At 36.3% G+C, this 21,301-nt stretch overlaps 1 protein-coding gene across 4 annotated transcripts; it reads left to right on the forward strand.

Moving 5' to 3' along the window:
• Positions 1 to 7,205: 7,205 nt before the first annotated feature.
• Positions 7,206 to 16,793, forward strand: LOC126617773 (oxysterol-binding protein-related protein 2A-like). 4 transcript variants are annotated; one of them, XM_050285820.1, is made up of 12 exons: positions 7,206 to 7,343; positions 7,605 to 8,145; positions 9,317 to 9,676; positions 11,281 to 11,377; positions 12,781 to 13,226; positions 13,619 to 13,774; positions 14,350 to 14,517; positions 14,670 to 14,810; positions 14,949 to 15,164; positions 15,278 to 15,391; positions 16,106 to 16,296; positions 16,439 to 16,793. In XM_050285820.1, exons 2-11 carry the CDS (start codon positions 7,711 to 7,713, stop codon positions 16,283 to 16,285), a joined length of 2,313 nt encoding a protein of 770 aa, XP_050141777.1. In that variant the 5' UTR covers positions 7,206 to 7,343; positions 7,605 to 7,710; the 3' UTR covers positions 16,286 to 16,296; positions 16,439 to 16,793. The 4 variants fall into 4 exon arrangements, with proteins under 4 accessions (XP_050141777.1, XP_050141779.1, XP_050141778.1 ...); XM_050285822.1 differs by having other exon boundaries at positions 7,605 to 8,139; XM_050285821.1 differs by lacking the exon at positions 7,206 to 7,343 and adding an exon at positions 7,367 to 7,507.
• The last annotated feature ends 4,508 nt before the right edge of the window (positions 16,794 to 21,301 follow it).

A 21,301-nucleotide genomic window follows, 5' to 3' on the forward strand; every position in this document is an offset into this window, starting at 1 on the left:
TTTGTATTACTTGTAAAACAAGAAAGTTCATCTTGATTAGTATAAATAAAGGCAAAAAAGCACAGTACCTAAGCCATTCTCTATGCCATCCTTCTCTCTCTCACCCGCACTTATAGTTTAGTTTACAACAAAATACAGTAATTTTGTAAAAAGAAAATCGAAATACATTTGTGTCACATTCAATTGTCACACTTAATATCATACCAAATTTTATTTTCATGAAGTCAACCTTCTAAAGTAATTTTTTTGTAAAAGGTTATGAAATCTTTGAACCATGGATGTCATTATTCTCTCATTTTTCGGTCAAGTGGAAGTCATTATTCCTATGTTCTTCGGCAACCTAGTTTTGCTACCTTTATCATTTTTCACATAGGCGCGCACCTAATGTGGTCAAAAGTAAAAGCAAACGGCATATTGATTATAGTTGATTATTTAGTTACATCCAACTTAATTTCCAGTCAAATTGATTTGATAGCATGGTGGTATCTATGTAGCGATCATGCAAACCAAATATTAAGAAGCTAACAACAACCATAATTTATTTTATAAAGTATTATGGAATACTACAGTATTTTGCCCCTAACAAAGCCTTTTTGCGATGGTTTAAATATTTGGTACAATTCTTTTTTAGTGAAAGTGATATTTTTCACTAATTTATAATAATGGGAAAATTTGAAATAGGTCCAATTTTATAGGTTTGCTTTTGAAATAGGTTCAATTTTTAGTGACTTTTGACTTTTGAAATATGTCCAATTTAGTTACTTTGGACCCATATCAAAATACCCCTATAATAATTGAGAGGAAGAAAAGTTTGAACTCGGAACGGAAGAAGGTCAAGAAGAAAGCCCTAATCACTAAGATAATTCAACACTTGCACATATGCTACAATTTTAAAATCTATATGTGCATTAACTTTTCAAGTTCTTTTACTTAAGTTCTCTTCTTCATAATCCCCTTCATTTCTCCCTCATCCCTCCTCGTGTTACCTTTTTCATTCATTTTCATTCCCATTTCTCTAATTACTTGTCGCATCGTGCGTTTGGGCTTCGGGTGAGCTGTTGCGGCTACAATGGTCCTTGTCCCCGCCTGGCTTTGCTGCGATGGATGCTGACAACAGCCACGATGAGGGTGCTTTGTGGCGGTGGGGCTCCTCCTGCCATCGCATTGAGCCTCGAGGATCGTCAACGTGGGGCTACATCTTGGTTTCTGTTCTCAGGTCCAAATCTAGAACTTAGGGCATTCCAAGTGTTGTTGTTTATGAATTTTCTACCATTTTATCCTTTCTCTAGTGACTAATCAAGGAATTTTTCTAGGAAAATTTTCAATGACTAGGAGTGTACAAGAAATTGAATGTAATAAAAAATTACAAAAAGTAATTGCGAGAACCTTCTTTGAGTATTTGAATCAAGCTCTAAGTGAAAGCACCAATTTGTGGTAGTAAAAATCCGCCATCTCTAGTATTGATAAATTTGTACCTACAAAACAGTTAACACATTTGATCAAAGACCAAAGCCTCACACGCCCACGAGGTGAGGTATGGTTGGCCAATTCCGATGCCTATGCCAGTTTCTCAGGAAAGAGTGAGTGGGCTTGTTTGTGCAGCAAAAGCTTACTAGAAACCTGGTGGAGATGAGGTATTTATAGAAATGAGTGGCCGACCATAGGGTTAGGGTTTTGCCTTACACATGGTCGACTTCCCGTTGGCCATGGTTTGTCATCTGTTGAATGAATGAAGAAATCATATTCCCAAGATATTAATTAGCTGACAATATCTTGGGATGATGATGGAAGCATCTACAATTGATTGTGGTAGAAATTCCTTATTTGATGGAGTTGATTTTTAATTACAAATGTATTAAAAGATATGATATAGTAATTAATCCTATCTTTAATGCATTTGACTTTTCCATGCCATGAGCAAAGAGTTTTGACTGGTTGTAGTCAGCTGTTTGAACCTCTAAAGATTCTGAGTTGCGCATGGGAGTATTTGTGTGCCATACCCATTTAAGGAGGGCATTTTTGTCTTTCTAGAGAAAAAGTCCAAGTGTCATCTCTATGATTTTGAAATTATTTTTTGCTCCACAATACCTATCAAATGTAGAGAACAAACCCCTCTCTCACATTTTCTGTATAAATACTTTGCTCTCAATCCTATTTCCCAATGAAACAAATATAATTTTAAAAGTCAAAATTAAAAAGAAAATTAGAAATAAATTAAAGGAAAAAAATGAAAGGTTATTTGGACTTCTTGATTAAAAATTTGAGCCTATATTCGATTTAATGTAGCGTTCTATTTTTCTACTTTAATTAAACTTTTTAGTTAAACTTCTTAATTTATGCCTCTTTATTTTTATTTTTAATTTAAATATTTAAATATTAGAGTTTAACCATTTTTCTAAAAAATAAATAAAATTTAGGACTGGTTTGGGATTGTGGTACTTTTATAAAAAATAACTTATTAAAAAATCTAGAACAACAATTGTGTTTGGTTAAAAAAAAAAAAAGGGAAAGAGATCCTCTTGGGATCCCTTTCTCCTAATTCACCAAATCAAGGAATCCATGCCATTAAAATTTGATTGAACGGTGAAGTTATTATAACTTTTAAAGTGTGACCTTGTTTGTAGTATTTGGATCAAATTTCAATGGCATAGATTTCCTGATTTGGTGGATTAGGAGGAAGGGATCCGGAGAGGATCCCTTTCCAAAAAAAGGGCTTTTAAAAAAAAATGTGGTCAATAACAGTAGAAAAGTATAGAAAAGCAGAAGTAAAGTCTACCATGCTTCTAAAAAAATGTTTGTATAGTAATTAGTATCCATTTAATAAAATTTTCAAATGGAAAGTATACCCCACATATTTTATAAAATTACAATAATTGCCTCTACGTTATTCTTTTTAACAATTATTATATCACATTAAATATCATATCTTTTTTAGTCATTTAACATATTTACAACAATTTATATAAAAGTTTACCAAATACTAAGACACTATTTTGTCTGTTAAAAGCACTTTACAAAACAAAGTTTAGCAAACAGTCAACAACTTTATTTTACAACTGTTTATTCTCATAGCACATCAGAAGCAATTTTTTCAAAAAGTACATCAATACCAAACTTGCCCTTAATATATCTACCATTCATAAAAATAATTCAAAGAAATTTAATCCTCGTATATATATATTTAGAGGAAACAATATCGATTTTATTCATATCAAGAAGAAGGCATACAATCTTCAAAGAGGGTGTTCTAGATCAAATCCAGAGGTTCCTCAAACCAACAAAAATTATAAGAAGAAAATAAGGCCAAATTGGCTAATCTATAAGCTGCACCATTGGCAGAACGATGAATATGACAAATTTTAGAGGAAACAAAGCCATGCAAACTCTCCTGAATGTCATCAACCAGCAAATCCATAAAGGAAGACCCCATCTTCAAGCTCCTAACTCCCTGAACAACCTGCAAAGCATCACTTTCTAAGAGAATATTCTGGAAATTCCGTTGCATAACCAATCAGAGTCCTTCTCGGGCAGTAAGAAGTTCAACCGTGTGGGGGTTATTGACGTGAGACACTCGGTGAACAAAACCTCCAACATAAATACCAGCTTCGTCGCGAAATACCATGCTAATACCCCCCCAGGGTATTAGTGGTTGCACAGAAGGCACCATCCACGTTGATCTTAATCATTCTCGATGGAGGAGGAGACCATCGGAAATCCGCGTGCAGAGGTCAATGTTGGGATGCAGGTTAGGCCTTAATGAAAGCATCTAGATGAAAACTCGCCAAATAGCTCACAAAGGCTGGATTCTCAAGCTTACCATCTCATAACAAGGCATTCCTAGTGCCCCATATTGAATGAATAAACATCAAGAATAAATTAAAAAGAGTAGAAGAAAGAGAGGCAGTACACGTAAAAAACCAATCCCAATTGGAAGAGTACACTGCAGGTCTCTGACCCAAATTCATATTAGAGGAGAAGAAAACCGCTCGGGCAAATGGACAAGCATTGAACACATGTAGCGCTGACTCCAAAGAGGAACTACACAAGACGCAAATATTGTCCACCACCATCCTTTTTTTTCTCCAAATTCGAGCGAGTGGGAAGGATGTTGAGGCAAGCCTTCCAAGCACACATTTTCACCTTACATGGAACATAAGCTTTCCAGATTTTGTTCCATGTAGAAATTCCCAGAGTGTTTTGATTTGTTGGGGAAGCTAGATCACGCAGAGAGACAACAACATTATAGGCAGTTTTAACAGAAAACAGCCTCTTTGAATTGTAATGCCACACTAAACTATCCGCGGGGTGGGGGGGGTGGGGGGGGGGGGGGGGGGAACCTTCCTTCTAACAAAATGGAGAAAATCGTAGCTGCCTCACAAGGAAGGAATATAGGGTTGATGGGATTAGTGTTCTAAAAGGCTGACTTTGTGATAATCAATGAGGACACCAAATCCACGTCACAACCTGCATGGGGTCTAAAAAGATGCAAAATATGGATAAAGCACTTGTCCCCTACTCACCACCGAGAACCATGCTCCAGAATAGGATGGGCTTCCATGATACCTCTCCAGCATGCGGATGGAGCTTCCATGATACCTCTCCAGCATGCAGATGGGGCTTCCAAAATCCTCATATATTTATCTCTATTAATAGAATGCGAGAATAAATACATATTAGTGTATATGATATATATAATACCTAGAACATATATTAGTTAGAACAATTAACCTATAATGAAGTAGAAACAAAAATTAAAATACGAACTGAGAGTCTGAGAAATTATATTTAATTTTTATGTTTAACTCTAAAATAATCTAAACTACTTATTAATAAAACTCTCTTTGTCAACTAAAAGATAGTGAAAAGACTGTTTAGTGTTCCATTCACAAAAAAAAAAAAAAAAATAAATAAATAAATAAAGGGCAATAATGTAATTCACAAAACCAAATTTTGTTGTTTTTTATTAAGCTTCACCAACTTGTGACATTTTAAAAACAAAAATAAAAGACACACAAGGTGTGTAGTCATATGCTATTTTTAATAAAAATAATATTATTCATGAAAGATAACATTATTATAGTTTAGGTTAATACTAGGAGACCAAATTTCTAAAGATAATGCTAGGGAAACCAAATTTGTAGACAAAAAGGCTAGGGATACAAAATTTGTAAACTAAATGACATATAAGTTGATGATTAGATTATTATTTAAGAGTTAATAAACGTGATTATTTCCTATTAGTGACACATCATTTGGTTTGCAAATTTTGTCTACAAATTTAGTCTTCTAGCAATATCCATTTTGTATACTAAAAAACATGAAAATTAATGATTGAGTTATTACTTAAGCGTTGATAAATGTGCTCATTTATATTAGTGACAAATCATTTAGGGGGTGTAGTCAATTTGGATTTCACATGATTTTAATAGACTTTTTTTAAGTGACAGATTTCAAATGATTTTAATAGAGTCTACATTCTATATTGATTTCAACAGATTTATATGGATTTATGTTATAGATTTGTATGAACTTGTCTCGTGGATTTCTTAGGATTTCTAAACATCACCAAACCAATATGAACATGATAATAATTTATTTTTCTTTATTTTCCGACCCAACTTGTAAACATCATCGAACCTTATGTAAAAATTCTAACTTACATCAAAACATTGATTCAGTGTGTAAAGATTCGAATATAACAATAGTTGAGTGTATTTTGGAAGCAATTCTGGTTTATTCACTCTAACTTTTGATGAAATTGATATATCATAAAAATGTTGAGGTCCCAAAAATGCTCTGCTTGGTATCCTCTTTTCCCAGGTACCAAGTATGTGAGCTTTTTGTAGGCTTAGAGATGTTTATGAAGGAAGATGTGGCGTTGTCACAATAGTAGTGGTTTACATATTTATCTATTTTGAGTAATACCTTTCACACTGCTCTTTGGTTAATTGAAAATTCATTTGTTGCTGTGTTAAATAAATATGGAATTGCAGAAAGGGATAACAAAAACATGCGTGACCTGAGACATAGCCTGAACTAGAACTTCGAGACCTGGCCAGTTATTGGAATTGGCTGTGGGGTTTTGTGTTAAAGGGAGATGATGAGATGACACAGTGATAATGATGAGCGATTTGAACGCACGTAGTGAGGTTTGTATGCAAGAGATAGAAAAGTCAATTTGAGAGATAAACTTGAAAAGAAATCCTAGGGGTGCATGTGGGATTCTTTATAGTCTTTGTATGTGTAAAATTCACTCACAAATCCTACAAAATTTCTTACTTAATGAAATCCTTCAAAATCTATGACATTTTGAATATCTACATATTTACACGTTGGATTTTAAATCATAATTGACTACCCTTGGATTTGGATGCATTTTTTTTAAAAGAAACTAACAAAAAGTCCAAAAAAACTTCTCTTTTAACGAAATACCATTTTTAAAGGTATAGTTAATAGTCCTAGTTAAAGGTAAAAATGTGGTTTTTCATTAAAAGTGAAAAATATCGGGAGTGTTTTGTTAAAACTCCCTTATTTTAAATCCTGTTAAATCCTACTTTGATTACACCATGATTTCAAAATCTTTTAAAATCCTCTCTTAACATTCTAATTGACTACATCCTGATTCTAAAGTCTTTTAAAATCATTTCAAATCTTAATTTGACTACACCCTCCTTAGTTTGCAAATTATGTTTACAAATTTAGTATCTTTAGCATTACCCAATTTCTAAATCAAATTTTGTAAACCAAATACTGTGAACATTGATAATTGAATTATTAATTAAATATTAAATAATTTGCCTATTTTTTTATTTGTAATACGTTATTTAATTTAAGAATTTAATCTCTCTCATATTATCTTACTAGCCTCTTGCCATACGAATACGCATGTGGCAATTGGCCTTTATATATATATATGTATATATATTTTAAATAATTAATTTACATATTTTTAAAAATTTATTTAAAGAAAAAGAAATGAATTAATAACGTGAAACCACCCCCTAACACAATGAGTTTTGTTTTTGTTTTTTTTTTCTATAATTTTAAATATTAAATTCATTCAAAATATGGTTAAATACTTTAGCTTCTTTAGGTTCAATTGTAATTTATGAAATTCTTAAAGAACAATTTATGGTATTTTGAATGTTTCACACTTTATATATAGATGATGGTAATTTGAATGTTTTACCATTTTACGGTGCTCACTTTGTATTATAAGTTCAATAAAACTTATAAGACTTACAACTTATGTCAAGTTTACTCGTATAAGAATCCCTACTTCCTCAACTCTCTCTCTTTCTCCCCGAATCCGTATCAGTTTCAGAGCTCTCCAGTCTCCCCAGGTTCGTCTCCAACCCAGAGATAAAGTCTAGAGAGAGGGAAAGAACAAGTCTCTCTCTTCCTACTTCGAGTCTCAGAAGATACTTTCACTTTTGAAAACGACGATGATCGACATATGCATGCCTGCATTTTCCTTTCTCATATTTAATTTTGATTTTGATTGATGGTACCCGCCATCTATACATGTAATTATATATGTGTGTCTATATATATATATATATATATTCATTGTTCTTATCAGTCAGTCTCCGTTTCTGTTGCAGTTACTTCTTCAACGCAAAAGAATGGGGAATTAACTCGATTATTGCTTCCAGTCATCTCTTTCCGCATTACGTCTAACGCGACGCCCTGTCGGTTCGGTTCGCGAAAATGCGGGTCAAAGAGATGCACCCACTCTGCTGCATCACGCTCGAGAGCGCGGGTCTCGGCGACCAATCGCCGGAGATCTCGCTGTCCCGGACCCGGAGCCTCCCGGCGAGTCTGGCCGCGGCGCAGGTCGGATCTGACTCTAATACCGCCGGCCGAGCATCGGGATCTGAGGCCACCGTTGCCGGAGTCCTCCACAAGTGGACCAATTACAGCAAGGGTTGGAGATCCAGGTGGTTCCTTCTCCGAAACGGCGTCCTCTCCTACTCCAAGATTCGACGACCCGAAACGCTAAGCCTGTTAACCCCAAACGACGACGACGTTCGACTCATCGGCGAGATCTCCGCTCACCGCCTTTCCCGGATGGACAGCGAGACCGGAAGCCGGCGGAGCAACAAACCCCCGAAAACGGTTGGAATCGTCCACCTCAAGGTAAATGTACGTTTCTCATTTTTCTCCTCTGGGGTCAGATTGCAGAGCAGCAGTGCTGCAATCCGGAAGGCCGAAGCCAAGCCATTTTTGTCGCTATTTCAGCAAAGCTTTCTAATATGGGGAGGGACTTGATTCAAAAATTATACCTTTTTCTCTATTTTGTCAATTTGTCAGGTCCTTCTGATTAATTATTTTTTAATTTTCTTGGGTCAGATTCTGAATCTGCAAGAAACATGGACCGGCGGTTCACCGCATTGTTCGTCGTATCCTGGATTTTGATTTCTCTGATTTTTCTGGGTTTTGATTTTCAATTTCAATTTTTTACAGTTTAACTGGGTGTTTGTGTGGGTGGGTCACATCAGCAGGTGGATATGGGGGGCGATAGGCTACGTTGTAGACCTCGGTATTATCCTGTGGTCATATCACTGCTGGGTTTTTATTCGTTGGATGCAATCTACAATTTTTACCCCTTCTCAAATTTTAAATGCTTCATGTCCCAAAAATAGAGAAGAAAACAAAGCGTGAGTTTTCCTTTACTTGTAGACGTGACTTGGGGTTTTATTTTACTGTTTGTTTTTTTTAAAGAAGTAGGGAAAGAAGGTAGTGATCGGACGGTGGGGAAGGTGTTTGATCTGAAAAATGGAAATGAGATTCTGTGATTTTTCTGGGTTTTGTTGATTATTTTTTTGTTGGTTTGCTTTTGACTTGGCGTGGGATTGGTTTCCAACTTCCAAGTCAATGGTTGCTTTCAAGTTTTCATATTTTAATGGCAGAGTGGCGGTTTGAACAATGGGTTTGGTTACACTGTGGGAAGACTTTGAGAGCATTAAGTGGATTTGTTTTAATCCTTCTCAAAACCCAGGTTTTTATAACCTTGGTTTTTCTGGTAGATCTCTGATTTGGGTTTCCGAATGGATATCGAATGATCTCGCTTTCGATGTATTGTTGACGTCATTAATTTAGAAGCTTGAATCGTTTTTTATGTGGTTTGCAGATTGAAGGTGTGTTTTCTGCATTGATGATTTTCCATTTTCCTTTTGTAGCAAGGAAATTGTTTTTATTTTTTTATAGTTGGTTTACCAAGTGACTATAAATTTGTGTTTGTGTTGAATGTTAAGTGCTAATACTTCGAATTTCATGTGTAATCTGAAAAGATTTGTTTGAATTTGTTTTGCAGATCTCATCCTTCCGAGAAAGCAAGTCCGACGATCGGAAATTTTACATATTTACTGCTACAAAGACCCTTCATTTAAGGACTAATTCAAAGAGCGATCGGGCGGCTTGGCTACAAGCTTTGGTATCAATTCGGACTCTATTTCCTCATAGATCCTTGAATGATAGTCTCTCCCTTGTACCAACTGATTTATCTATATCGACCAAAAGACTGAAAAAGCGCCTGCTTGAAGAGGGAACCGGTGAGAGCATTGTACAGGACTGCGAGCAGATAATGCTCTCGGAGTTCTCTCAATTACAAGGACGGCTTAAGGTTATATGTGAAGAACGATCAAATTTACTGGACACATTAAGGCAGTTCGAGGTAACTACTTTTAATACTACATGGCTCACTTTTTGAATATTAATTGAAAGCTTGTACTTGCACATGATATCTTGAAGGGATGTGTTTGTCACATTGTTAATTGAAGGCTTAAACTTTACTCAGCCATGTTTCTTTTCAAATCGTACTTTCTCAAAGCTCTAACTGCAATTTTAGTCCTGTTCCTCTTCTACTTCCTTGACGTAATGAAAAATCTTCCTCCTGGTTGGATGTTCAAACTTTGGTCAGAATTTGTCCCATCCGGAAACTAAGGAACCAAATCATTGATCTACCATTTTAGGATGGTAGTTTCTACGGTGTTCCAGAGTATTGGATACTCCGGATCTTTTAACTGTTAGATCTATGGTCAAAAATACAAAAATTAAGATAGAATTTTGTTTTAGGACTACATTCGTTAATTATCTTTGTACTCAATATCTTCACTTTGGTTTTGAATTTTGTACTCAATATCTCATAGAACAGGTGCTTGTCATGGATGCACTCATTTATCGTGTCTAGCAGTACAATAATTGATACGGGGTGTGCTATCCACACACCCCATTTTACTTCTTACACACCCCTTGTTAATTTCCATCCATTGATTTTCTTCAATTCATCCGATCCGACGGCTGAAAATTAAAAGGGTGTGTGAAAAGTAAAATGGAATGTGTGAATGTCACACCCCATTGATAATATATCCATGTCCTCAACAACTGGTTGGAAGAAATATAGCATCAATTGGCTACTTGTTGATTGAAATGGACCCAGTGTGGGACCCACCAATCAGCAGCAAAGCTGATCTTGGTAGATCAATTGCACATTTTTTAGTGCATACATACATACATACATACATATATGTATATATATGTGTGTGTAGATATACATATATATATATATACATACATATATATATATATAATATACATATATGTAATATATATACATATATATAATATATATATATACACACACACACACGCACACACACACACACACATATATATATATATATTCATGTCTGAATGTATAGTCCTAATCAACAATCTGACAAGGGCTACTACATTATCACATTAATATGTGGATTTATAAGGGGGATTTTCTAATATATTCCGAGGTTTTTAACTGTTAGATTTTTGTCAAAGATATAATGACCAAGATCTAACGGTTAAAAACACCTTGTACAGGACACTTGGGAACACCATCGAATATTCGCTTATAAGGATTAAATTAGCACGCTGGGATATGCTTACTGAGTTTATAACCACTTTTTAATTCTTAACCTATGTCAATAACACGCAAGCAAGATTCATTTACTGGAGCATATGTTTTATATGAACTGCTCCTAAGTAACAAGTTCTGAGGGCATTAAACCATTACCATTCTGTACTTTTCTTTGAGCCTTTGGAAATTGCCGCTTTGAACAATTTGTTAGAGTATTAATGTTTCCATTCATAGAATATTTTTATTCTTTCTGGTGTTTTGTATGCCTGTCAGATAAAGTATAAAATGGTTTGTTAAAATGGTTTATTATGTTCTTACCCTCTCACCTTTATGGTATAATTACTGGTTATGTAATATCATTAAGCCAAATACTTTTTCATATGCAGGCAGCTAATTATGAAGCTGAAGCCTCTGGAATTCATGACGGTGAATACCAATTGACAAAGCACGAGTTTTCAAGTTTGGGACCGGGAAAATATAGTGGTAAACATTTTATGCTACCTATCCACTTTCTAATACTGTCTTTCATTTTCTGCTTTTAAATACAATACACTTTCCGAACAAAGAAAGTTGTTATTCTTGAGTGTACAAATGATTGCTTTAGACCTATGGTAAGGCTCTCCATGAGATATTAGCTTTTGACTCGCGACGTGTGTTAGACTTGAACTATGCATTCCATTTTGTTTTAAGCTAATCCATTGAAGATCCATTCCTTAATAAAAGTTTTTCAGACCTCTTTTCAACATGAGAGTTGCGTTGAGGATGTACACATTGTGCAGAAGATATATATGCATAAACGCATATATCCTCTCCATGAGATGCTTGTTGAGAATATCACGTTTAAGAATGGGAAAAACAAGAATAAACTCCAGAAATCGAAAAACAAATAACCAAGATAAATAACACCAAGAAATTACATGGTTCAGCAATATGTGCCTACGTCCACGGGACAGCAACAACAATCTTTCACTATATCAATAATGAGTACAACCAATAATCTTGCCAAATCTCTAGAACTAGGACTTGACGAAAAACCTGAAAGAACAAGAACAAGAAATACACTATCTCTTTTCTTTTCTCTCGCACACACTTTACAATATTCTCTCACTCAAATCCCTTGAGTGGTATACAATTTATTGTTTTGCTCCCTCCCCAAAACTAGTACAATAGCCCCTTTATATAGACATAATAAAGGTCTTCTTCAATAAGGATTATTAATCCTAATGGGAATCTAGTTATGAATCCTACTCCAATTGAGAAACTAACCCCAATTGGGTAAACAACTCCAATTGGGAAAACAACTCCAATTGGGAAAACAATTTAATCCTCTAAGACTATTAATTCCCAATAGACTTAGGACAACTAATCATGGGCTGGAAAAAACCCAACAATACTCTCTTAATTGTGGCCCTTGATTCTCCGTTTAGTTTTTCAATCCAATGGCTAGTAAAGAAAAAAAAAGAAAAACAAGAAGAGGTGTGTGCAGAAATCATGTCACAGCATCTAGCTGTTTGTAATGGAACTTGTCGTGCTGGCCCGTGATTCTCCATTTGGTTTTTCAATCCAATGGCTAGAAAAGAAAAGAGGTGTGTGCAGAAATGATGTCACAGCCCCTAGCTGTTTGTAATAGAATTTGTCATGCATGATGTAATATTGTTTAGCAGTGGTCACATGGGTTAATGCATGTAAAATTATGGTCAAGTGATAATCTATTCTGTATAACAGATAGTTTTATTTGAACAAATAGTGCTACATTCTGTAATTAATGTTGACTGATTTCCAATTTGGATAGTTAGGTTTGAGCTTGTTGTCTTCATTTTACTCAAGGTGGCTGGTAATTTTAGGACTTAATTTCGTGATTTGTTAACATCTATTTTGGTTTTTAGAGTGCAGTACAACTGAATCATCTGACGATATTGAGAAACAAGAGCTTGAGGAAGTGTCAGATGAGGATGAAATGCCATTTCATGACACAAAAGAGTATTTCACTGAACCTAGCATAACTTGTGGGTCTATGAAAGGAGTGGTAAATAACACTAATAAGCAAAGTGAAGCTCAAAGTCAAACTAATAATGGTGAGGAGACTCAAACTGAGAAGGAAGTTCAGGATTATAATTACCCACACGTTGAAAGGAGAAAAGAGCTTCCCACTCCAGTTGAGAAGGAGAAGGGGGTCAGCCTTTGGTCTATGATTAAAGACAATGTGGGAAAGGATCTCACTCGAGTATGCCTTCCTGTGTACTTTAATGAGCCAATATCATCTCTTCAGAAGTGTTGTGAGGATTTGGAGTACTCGTATCTTTTGGACCGAGCATATGAGTATGGGAAAATGGTAAGGTTGGTGAGTGTGGGCTTTTTTACTTATTATACATTGCAGTCCTAATGTCATCTTTACGGTAGATATGGTCTGTATTGATGACTGCCCATACAGTTACCGTTTTTTATTTGTTTTTAGTCTTACAATATAAATCTTTTGGTGGTTATATTTGTGGAATAAATTTGTTTGAAATTTGATGTCTAGTAGAAGTCTTAGGAGGATAGAAGGAAGAATAGACCATTGGGAACATTGATTCGGTCAATTTCTTGCATTAGAATAGTAATAGAGTTTTTATTTGGCTGGAATGTGCGCTAGAACATTTTGTAGCACCTCAATTATAATTTATTTATTTATTTATTTTTTTGTTGAATCTCACTTTGTTCGTTTTTGGTCCTTTATCTTATTAGGGAAACAGTCTCCAAAGGGTTCTAAATGTTGCTGCATTTGCGGTTTCTGGATATGCGTCATCTGTAGGGCGGCACTGCAAGCCATTCAATCCCTTGTTAGGGGAAACTTATGAAGCTGACTATCCTGATAAAGGAATTCGCTTCTTCTCCGAAAAGGTAAGGGAAGTAAAATAAATGGGCACAGGTGTGATAAGTGAAAATGAGGGTGACATATGCATCAACTTGTGACAAGCATATAACCTCTTTATGAGATTACCCAATTTTAGAATAGAAAACGCAACAGAAATCTTTTGACAATAAAGTGAGCGTTAAATAATGTGCCCTTTTACAGAAACTGGGAGAAATGAAAAGTAGAAGTATGATAATTGGCTTGGGTTTGATTCCTCCAAGAAATTTAAGAAAATGGCATTGCCACTCACGTTTGAAGGGGCAGTTATAGTGCCTGGATCTTCAGTTAATAGTTATGATGAGAGAAAAATAGGTAAATGGTGTATGAAAGAAAAGGGGTTCAAACCTTTGGTCAAATGATTATGCAACTTGCAACGAACTATTGTCATTTAAACTCTTAGAAAGTTTATTAATAATCCTAGAAATTGAGAAAAAAAAAAAAACTCAAAAAATGTGAAAATGTTTTTAAGAACTTGATTCTTACAGTGGTTTAATGTGTACACATTTTTATTGATTTATCCCGCTCAATCCAAAATATTTCAATAAAATTTTACTTGGTACAGGTTAGTCACCATCCAACACTCATTGCCTGTCATTGTGAAGGTAGAGGGTGGAAGTTCTGGGCTGACAGCAATATCCACACAAAATTTTGGGGACGATCAATTCAGCTTGACCCCGTTGGAGTTCTTAGCTTGCAGTTTGATGATGGTGAACTTTTCCAGTGGAGCAAGGTATGCTTTACTATGTTGCGTTGTGCTCTAAATTGACAGCATGTTAGAATCATTTTCTTGCCTAATATAACCACCAAGGTGTGCATTACTATGTTGCTTTTTTTTTTATGTATGCTACAAGTGTGCTTAAATATCTCTATGTTTTGTAATAGGTCACAACAAGCATATACAATCTAATTCTTGGTAAAGTATATTGTGATCACCATGGTACAATGCATATACGTGGTAATCGTCAGCATTCATGCAAACTGAAGTTCAAAGAGCAATCGATTCTTGACCGAAATCCTCACCAGGTTAGTGGTGTGTTTCTTATTTGTGTCTAGTATGATGGTTCTCTGCTGTAGAGAATGTTGAATCATTCTCATTGCTGTGTACCGGCCTGATATTGTGCTGCTGGATTGATTGCAATTGTATACTCTACACCCACATAGGTCCATGGATTTGTGGAAGATGTCACGGGGAAAAAGGTTGCTACATTATTTGGGAAGTGGGATGAAAGCATGCATTATGTAAATGGTGATGGGAGTGGCAAGTTAAATCCTTCAGATGCTTCATTGTTGTGGAAAAGTAGTAAACCTCCTAATGTCACACGATACAACTTAACGTCATTCGCAATGACACTGAATGAGCTAACACCTGGACTGCAGGTATACATGATGTAATCCATCAAATGTTTCATATGCATTTTCATTTTTCCCTTATGCACATCAAATTGTTTCTTATAGCTTTGGCTGATCCTGGGTATTTGATCATGATTAAGGAGAACCTCCCACCCACCGATTCCAGGCTCAGGCCGGACCAACGGCATCTAGAGAATGGAGAGTACGAAAAGGCAAATTCAGAGAAACAGCGACTGGAAAAAAGGCAAAGAATGGTATTTTGGTTTCTTTTCGTATCTTTTGGTCACACACACACACATGCACACACAGAGGCACACACACACAGAGACACCCATGCCAGCCTCATCAGCTGATTTTCTTTTTACTTGTGCTAGGTTTTACATGTAGAAGGTAATCCGATATTCATATTGTTTTCCTTGGTCATTTTATATGGTTTTTCTATGATCTTCCCAATTTGAAATATTTATTACACTCCTATACCTAATGCGATCAAAGTTAAATTTTATACCATGATCACACCAAATGATGAATAATCCGTACTAGAGACAAGTCACTTGCCAAATTAGAGTCAACTGTGTCATTGAAACAACTTTTATGTTGGACAGTTGGAGAAATTATATTGCTGACATGTAAGAAGTTACTATACTCTTTGGTCAATGTTGGTTGGTTGCATTGCAAGTGACTTCAGCAACTTCACCCAGTTGCAACGTGAGAAAAAAGCATGGCTTTACTCTTGCCCCGTTTACTCTTCTTATGCTTTTACAATGTATTACTCAGTTCCTTGCAGATTTGAAGAGCAAATACAGAAAATTTTTTGATGCATTCAAATATACAAATCTTTAGGAATACTTTCAGTGTATTATAGTTTGCAATAAATATGTTTATGAGAAGATGGCATATGATTTAACTGAAATATTACTTTATTACTATTAATGCTGGTGATGATCCTTGAAACTCTCAATGCACAGTCGAGGAAACTACAAGAAAACGGGTGGAAACCCAGATGGTTCGAGAGAGAACGTGAAGATGGATCATTCCGCTATGTTGGTGGTTATTGGGAAACAAGGAATCAGGGACAATGGGATGAATGCCCAGACATTTTTGGTGAATTTAACGAAGGCCTGGATGAGCAATCAGAAGGGTCATGATTATAATTCAGGTGGGTGCTTATTGTCCAGAAAACCATATTTTCGCAATATCCACAAGTCTTTCCACTTCCATAGATATATGATTTAACTCTACTGAACTTGTTCACTAGAAGTGTCGAGACTTTATTATTTGTAAATTTTCTGATAATGCAGGAAACATAAATTGGGTTGAGATGGTCACAGGCGAAACTGCGAGCATTATAGCTTGGCGTTTCCTGATTTGGTGTTTTGTTCAAGAGTATGATCAGGAGATTGATAGCATCTGAGCATTTAAACGAGAATTCTCTTTTATTCGACTGTAAGTTGATGGTTAGATTGTAGTCTTATATATATATATATATGTATCCTTGTAATGTTATCGTTTATCTAATCCCTCTCCCTCCCTCTCCTCATCTGTCACATATGTTGTAGTTTTTTTCTCCCTTTCTATTGGTGCCAACCATTGGTTGAGCATTTTCATATTTAATTGTATTCTCTTAGTAATAAAAAGAAAAATGTAGTTTTATCATCGTGTTGTATTTGGTTCGGGTCAAACTTAATCTGAGTCTGAATTCGATATATGCAGACCCATCGACTTGATATTCGACAAATTTTAATTTTTCGAGTTTGAGTTTCGATAAAAGACCCTAAATTATGATTTCCATTTGAAAGTTAATTTACTAAAATGTCTAGATTTTTGCTTGTCTTTACACTTACAAATTGTAGAAACTAAGATGAGAAAAAATGTCACTTAGAACTACGGTTTGGTAGTATTTATCTTTTCTTGAAAGTGAGAGGTTTATGTTCGAATCTACGTGCGAATTCGATACCAAATTTGGTTGTCATTGTGTGATTTACTCGAACTCTCTCATCTCTTAGTATAAAATGTATTGTTGTACTAAAAAAATGAGAGAGCTTACAAATGACTATCAAAATAGAAATAACTGAAAGCTAAAGCATCAAATATGCACATGCAAGGATGAAATAAGCATGTAAAGCTACTTGGACCAATGTGAATTGATTCAATTATTATTACTACGATATTGTGATATTTTTATTCACTTGTAAGTTAAAAATCTCAGGTTTAATGACGTAAAATATTTATGTTTAGTTTGATATTTAATTATGCTTGGCCTTTTGTATCGCCTAGTCCAGTCCTCACTCGCTTTAGAAATGCCCTTTGGTATAATTGCTTCAAATGGACAATAGACTTATTCTAATTCTAACACGAATTAGACTTTTTTTTTTTTTTTTTGTCAAAGATAGATTTTGTTAGACTAGATGTTAGATTAATTATCAATGGGATTTGAATCCATGCCTTTATTTAAGAGTTCAACTCTTTTCCACCATTATAGTAACATGCCACTTGCAGCATGATTTAGACTTGGATCTAATATTAGTTTTTCATCATAAATAAATGCCACTTGAGTTTTTTTTTCTTTTTTTTTCCTGAGCAGACGATATTATCAACACTAAGGGAAGGGGTTGTGCTTAGCCTCACAATGTGCTAGCAATAATGTGGTTTAAATTCGCATTTGAAAAGAATCGAATCTAGACCTCTCGCTTACAAATGAAGAGAAATACCACTACACTGTAGTACTAAGTGATAAGTGTATTTAAGTTAGAAATGGGCACTGTTACAGTGGAGTTGTTGAATTATTGTGAGAGTGATGAACTTTTGGATAAACGATTAAATTTAGAGGTCCAAATGCTCTAAATTCTAACGGACAAGGATGCATCCCATGCCGAGACAGTGACATCTAGCCACTGGTTTTGAATAATATTGTATTACTATTTCTTCCATCATATTATTGTAAATTAAATTAAATTAAATTATATTTTTATTAAATTAAATTAAATTAAATTAAATTATATTCCAAATGGTTGATAATGTGATCGCTACAAATCATACCAAAACAATTGTATATCCCCTACATTACCTTGATTGATTCTGATTTTTTTTTAACAGATAAATTGGATTAATGATCCCATGGTAATAGGGTAATTGGACGATAGTCTGGTTCCGTGATAAAAAAAATTCGAATTTGAACCCATATGGTGAAGTCTTTTAGGATTTAGGTTAGAAATTGAAAGTTAACTCTCCGTTAATTATTAGCACTTGAGCCATATATATTAGGTTAAAATGAAACTATTCAGTCATTGTTAGCACATGAGACTTACATATGAGGCATTTTTTTTTAATTATTCAAACTAGATGTTAAGACCTGTGAGGGGAAGGGTTTGAATTCTAATAATTATGGATGCGTTGGTGAATGTTCTATAACTAAGTAATTAATCAGCTACAATTACCCACTTTCTAATTGGACCACAAGTTAGAAGTCACTGTGAACACGGAAAATTCCTGAAACGAAAGAGACAAGAACAACGTGCACAAACAAATATTTGTGTTTGATGATTTTGGGTTACAATCTCTCTCTAGCATGGCAACCACATCAGAGTCGGGGAATGGATAAGTCTTCTCCTCAAGCTCCTTCAAAGTGCGTCTACGTGTCTCTTGATCACGAAAAGCTTCGGTTTGAATCGCCTTGCCTCGTGTGGATATTTTGACGGGAGATGTGTTGACCGTCATCGCTTCCTTGGTGGGTTTCCATGCAGCCTTTTCCACCTTTGTCCCAAGAACTTTGTCGTTCTTGTAGTCGGCGATCGGTTCTTTCTTCCCATGATGGGCGATGCTCAACTCTATGTCATGGGCGCGAGTGGCCAATTCCTCGAAGGTCCGTGGTTTAATGCCTTGAAGGATGTATTGCAAACCCCATTGCATGCCTTGGATGCACATCTCGATTGAAGAGGTTTCTGAGAGCCTGTCTTTACAGTCGAGGCTTAGAGTGCGCCATCTGTTGATGTAGTCAATGACTGGCTCGTCCTTCCACTGCTTTGTGCTCGTTAGTTCTAGCATGCTCACAGTGCGGCGGGTGCTGTAGAAGCGGTTGAGGAATTCCCTTTCCAACTGTTCCCAGCTGTTGATGGACTCAGGCTCTAGGTCCGTGTACCACTCAAAGGCGTTTCCTTTCAGCGAGCGCACAAACTGCTTGGCGAGGTAGTCTCCCTCCGTCCCCGCATTGTTGCAAGTTTCGACGAAATGTGCAATGTGCTGCTTTGGGTTTCCTTTTCCATCAAACTGCATGAACTTTGGTGGTTGATATCCCCTCGGCATCTTTAGGGCATCAATCTTCTTGGAATAGGGCTTCGAGTAGAACAAGGAGGTATGTGAGCTCCCTTCGTACTGTGCCTTGATGGTATTGGTGATCATCTCCTGCAGCTGCTGGATAGAAAGAGATGCCATGAGTGCCGCTGCTTGGTCTGGCTCCGGCTTCGCATCGTTTTTCTCCACCTGAGGCTCTTCTTCTTCATCATCTCTTCTCTTTAGTGGATCATTCTCTGGGTCGGGTTTATCGCCGTCCTGCGCCTCTAGTCGATTGACGAGTGCTGCAATTTGCAAGTCTTTTTCTTCCACAGTTCGGGTTAGCCTTGCGATTGCTTCATTCATCTGAGCCAGCTGCTCATCGATTGAAGTTGCTCCAATGGTCATGACTTGCATGGCTGCACTGCCGCTTGAATCGGCATCGGAGAGCATGGATTCGGAGTATTTCCTTGGGCTTCCCCCCTTTGGTGCCCTTAGTGAGGCTAAGGTGATCAAAGGCTCGTGCCTTGGGTGCTTTTGTTCCCTTGGCAGAGTTGATGCAGAGGTGAAAGAGGCGGCAGAAGTAGCTCTTGCCATGCTTCGAGTCGTGATGCCCAAAGTGACACCAGTTGCGACGAGGACGCTCTTGTTCTTTGCGCCGGTTGCGGGAACAGATTGAGCCTTCCTTGATGCCATTAATTTTGGAAGTGCGCTTGAATTTCTTGAACGGAGAAAGAGATGAGAGGCAGAGATTATCCCACCGGGCGTGCCAATTTGTGAACACGGAAAATTCCTGAAACGAAAGAGACAAGAACAACGTGCACAAACAAATATTTGTGTTTGATGATTTTGGGTTACAATCTCTCTCTAATTTGATCCTCTGATTCGATCTCCGTAAGGTGTGTATTTGTGGATGTGTGATTGATCCAAAGGGCCGTTGGGCTTGATCTAAGGATGAACGTTCTTCAAGGGTCGTGGGCTTGATCTTTGAAGGTGGATTTTGAGCGGGTCTTCAAGGAGCCGTTGGGGCTTGATCTTGAGGATGAGCGTTTCTTCAAGGGCTTTTGGGCTTGATCTTGAAGGTTGATGGATGAACGGATCTTCAAGGGCTTTTGGGCTTGATCTTGAAGAACAGTTGGATGTGTGGATTTGTTGCTGTTGTTGATCCAAAGGGCCGTTGGGGCTTGATCTTAGGATGAACGGGTGATGAATGATGAACACTTTCTTCAAGGGCCGTCGGGGCTTGATCTTGAGTTGGTGATTGTTGATCCAAGGGCCGTCGGGGCTTGATCTTGGAAGAACGATGAACGAAGAACGAAGAAGGCTTTCTTGATTCTTCGGGAACTTGGATGCTTGAGAGCTTCGGAGTTTCAGAGCTTCAGAGCTTCAAGGTGTAATATGAATCCCCCCTCAAATGAATGAAATGGGCTTGTATTTATAGAATTTTCCAAGGCCTAATTTTGAATATAATATCCCAGATGAAATAAGTCGTTTCTGCCAGGTGTTGACACGTGTCTTATTTGATGACTTTTCCAACTCATTTCAATTTTCGTTGAGTCACATGCTACGTGTAAAATTTATGCAATACATGAGCGTTGACACTTTGATTTATCGGTCAACATTTATTTACCGAAATTTCGATGTCTATAGTCACATTATTGATCACCTTTTAAAAAGCATCTCCAATCGCGAGTTGCAAATTTGAAATGTAAAATTTTATATCTTATGGACATTTTAGGAACATGTAATCATGTAAATTTGGTTTTTGTTCTAGTTGGGAGGTGTAAATATGAATTTGGACACCTCTTTTGGACATGTGATAAAATATGTAAATATATATAAATATTTACATTTTTATGCCAAGATGGATATTTTATATCCCCTTAAAATTGCCT

This window comes from Malus sylvestris, chromosome 4 (assembly GCF_916048215.2).
Source record: "Malus sylvestris chromosome 4, drMalSylv7.2, whole genome shotgun sequence".
In the NCBI taxonomy this organism is placed as follows: Eukaryota; Viridiplantae; Streptophyta; class Magnoliopsida; order Rosales; family Rosaceae; genus Malus; species Malus sylvestris.

Coding starts and splice junctions, on each gene's coding strand:
- LOC126617773 (XM_050285820.1), top strand. CDS start 7,711: ATGCGGGTCAAAGAGATGCACCCACTCTGCTGCATCACGCTCGAGAGC. Junction 13,227..13,618: donor CATATGAGTATGGGAAAATG/GTAAGGTTGGTG, acceptor TTATCTTATTAG/GGAAACAGTCTCCAAAGGGT. Junction 15,392..16,105: donor TGGAAAAAAGGCAAAGAATG/GTATTTTGGTTT, acceptor CTCAATGCACAG/TCGAGGAAACTACAAGAAAA.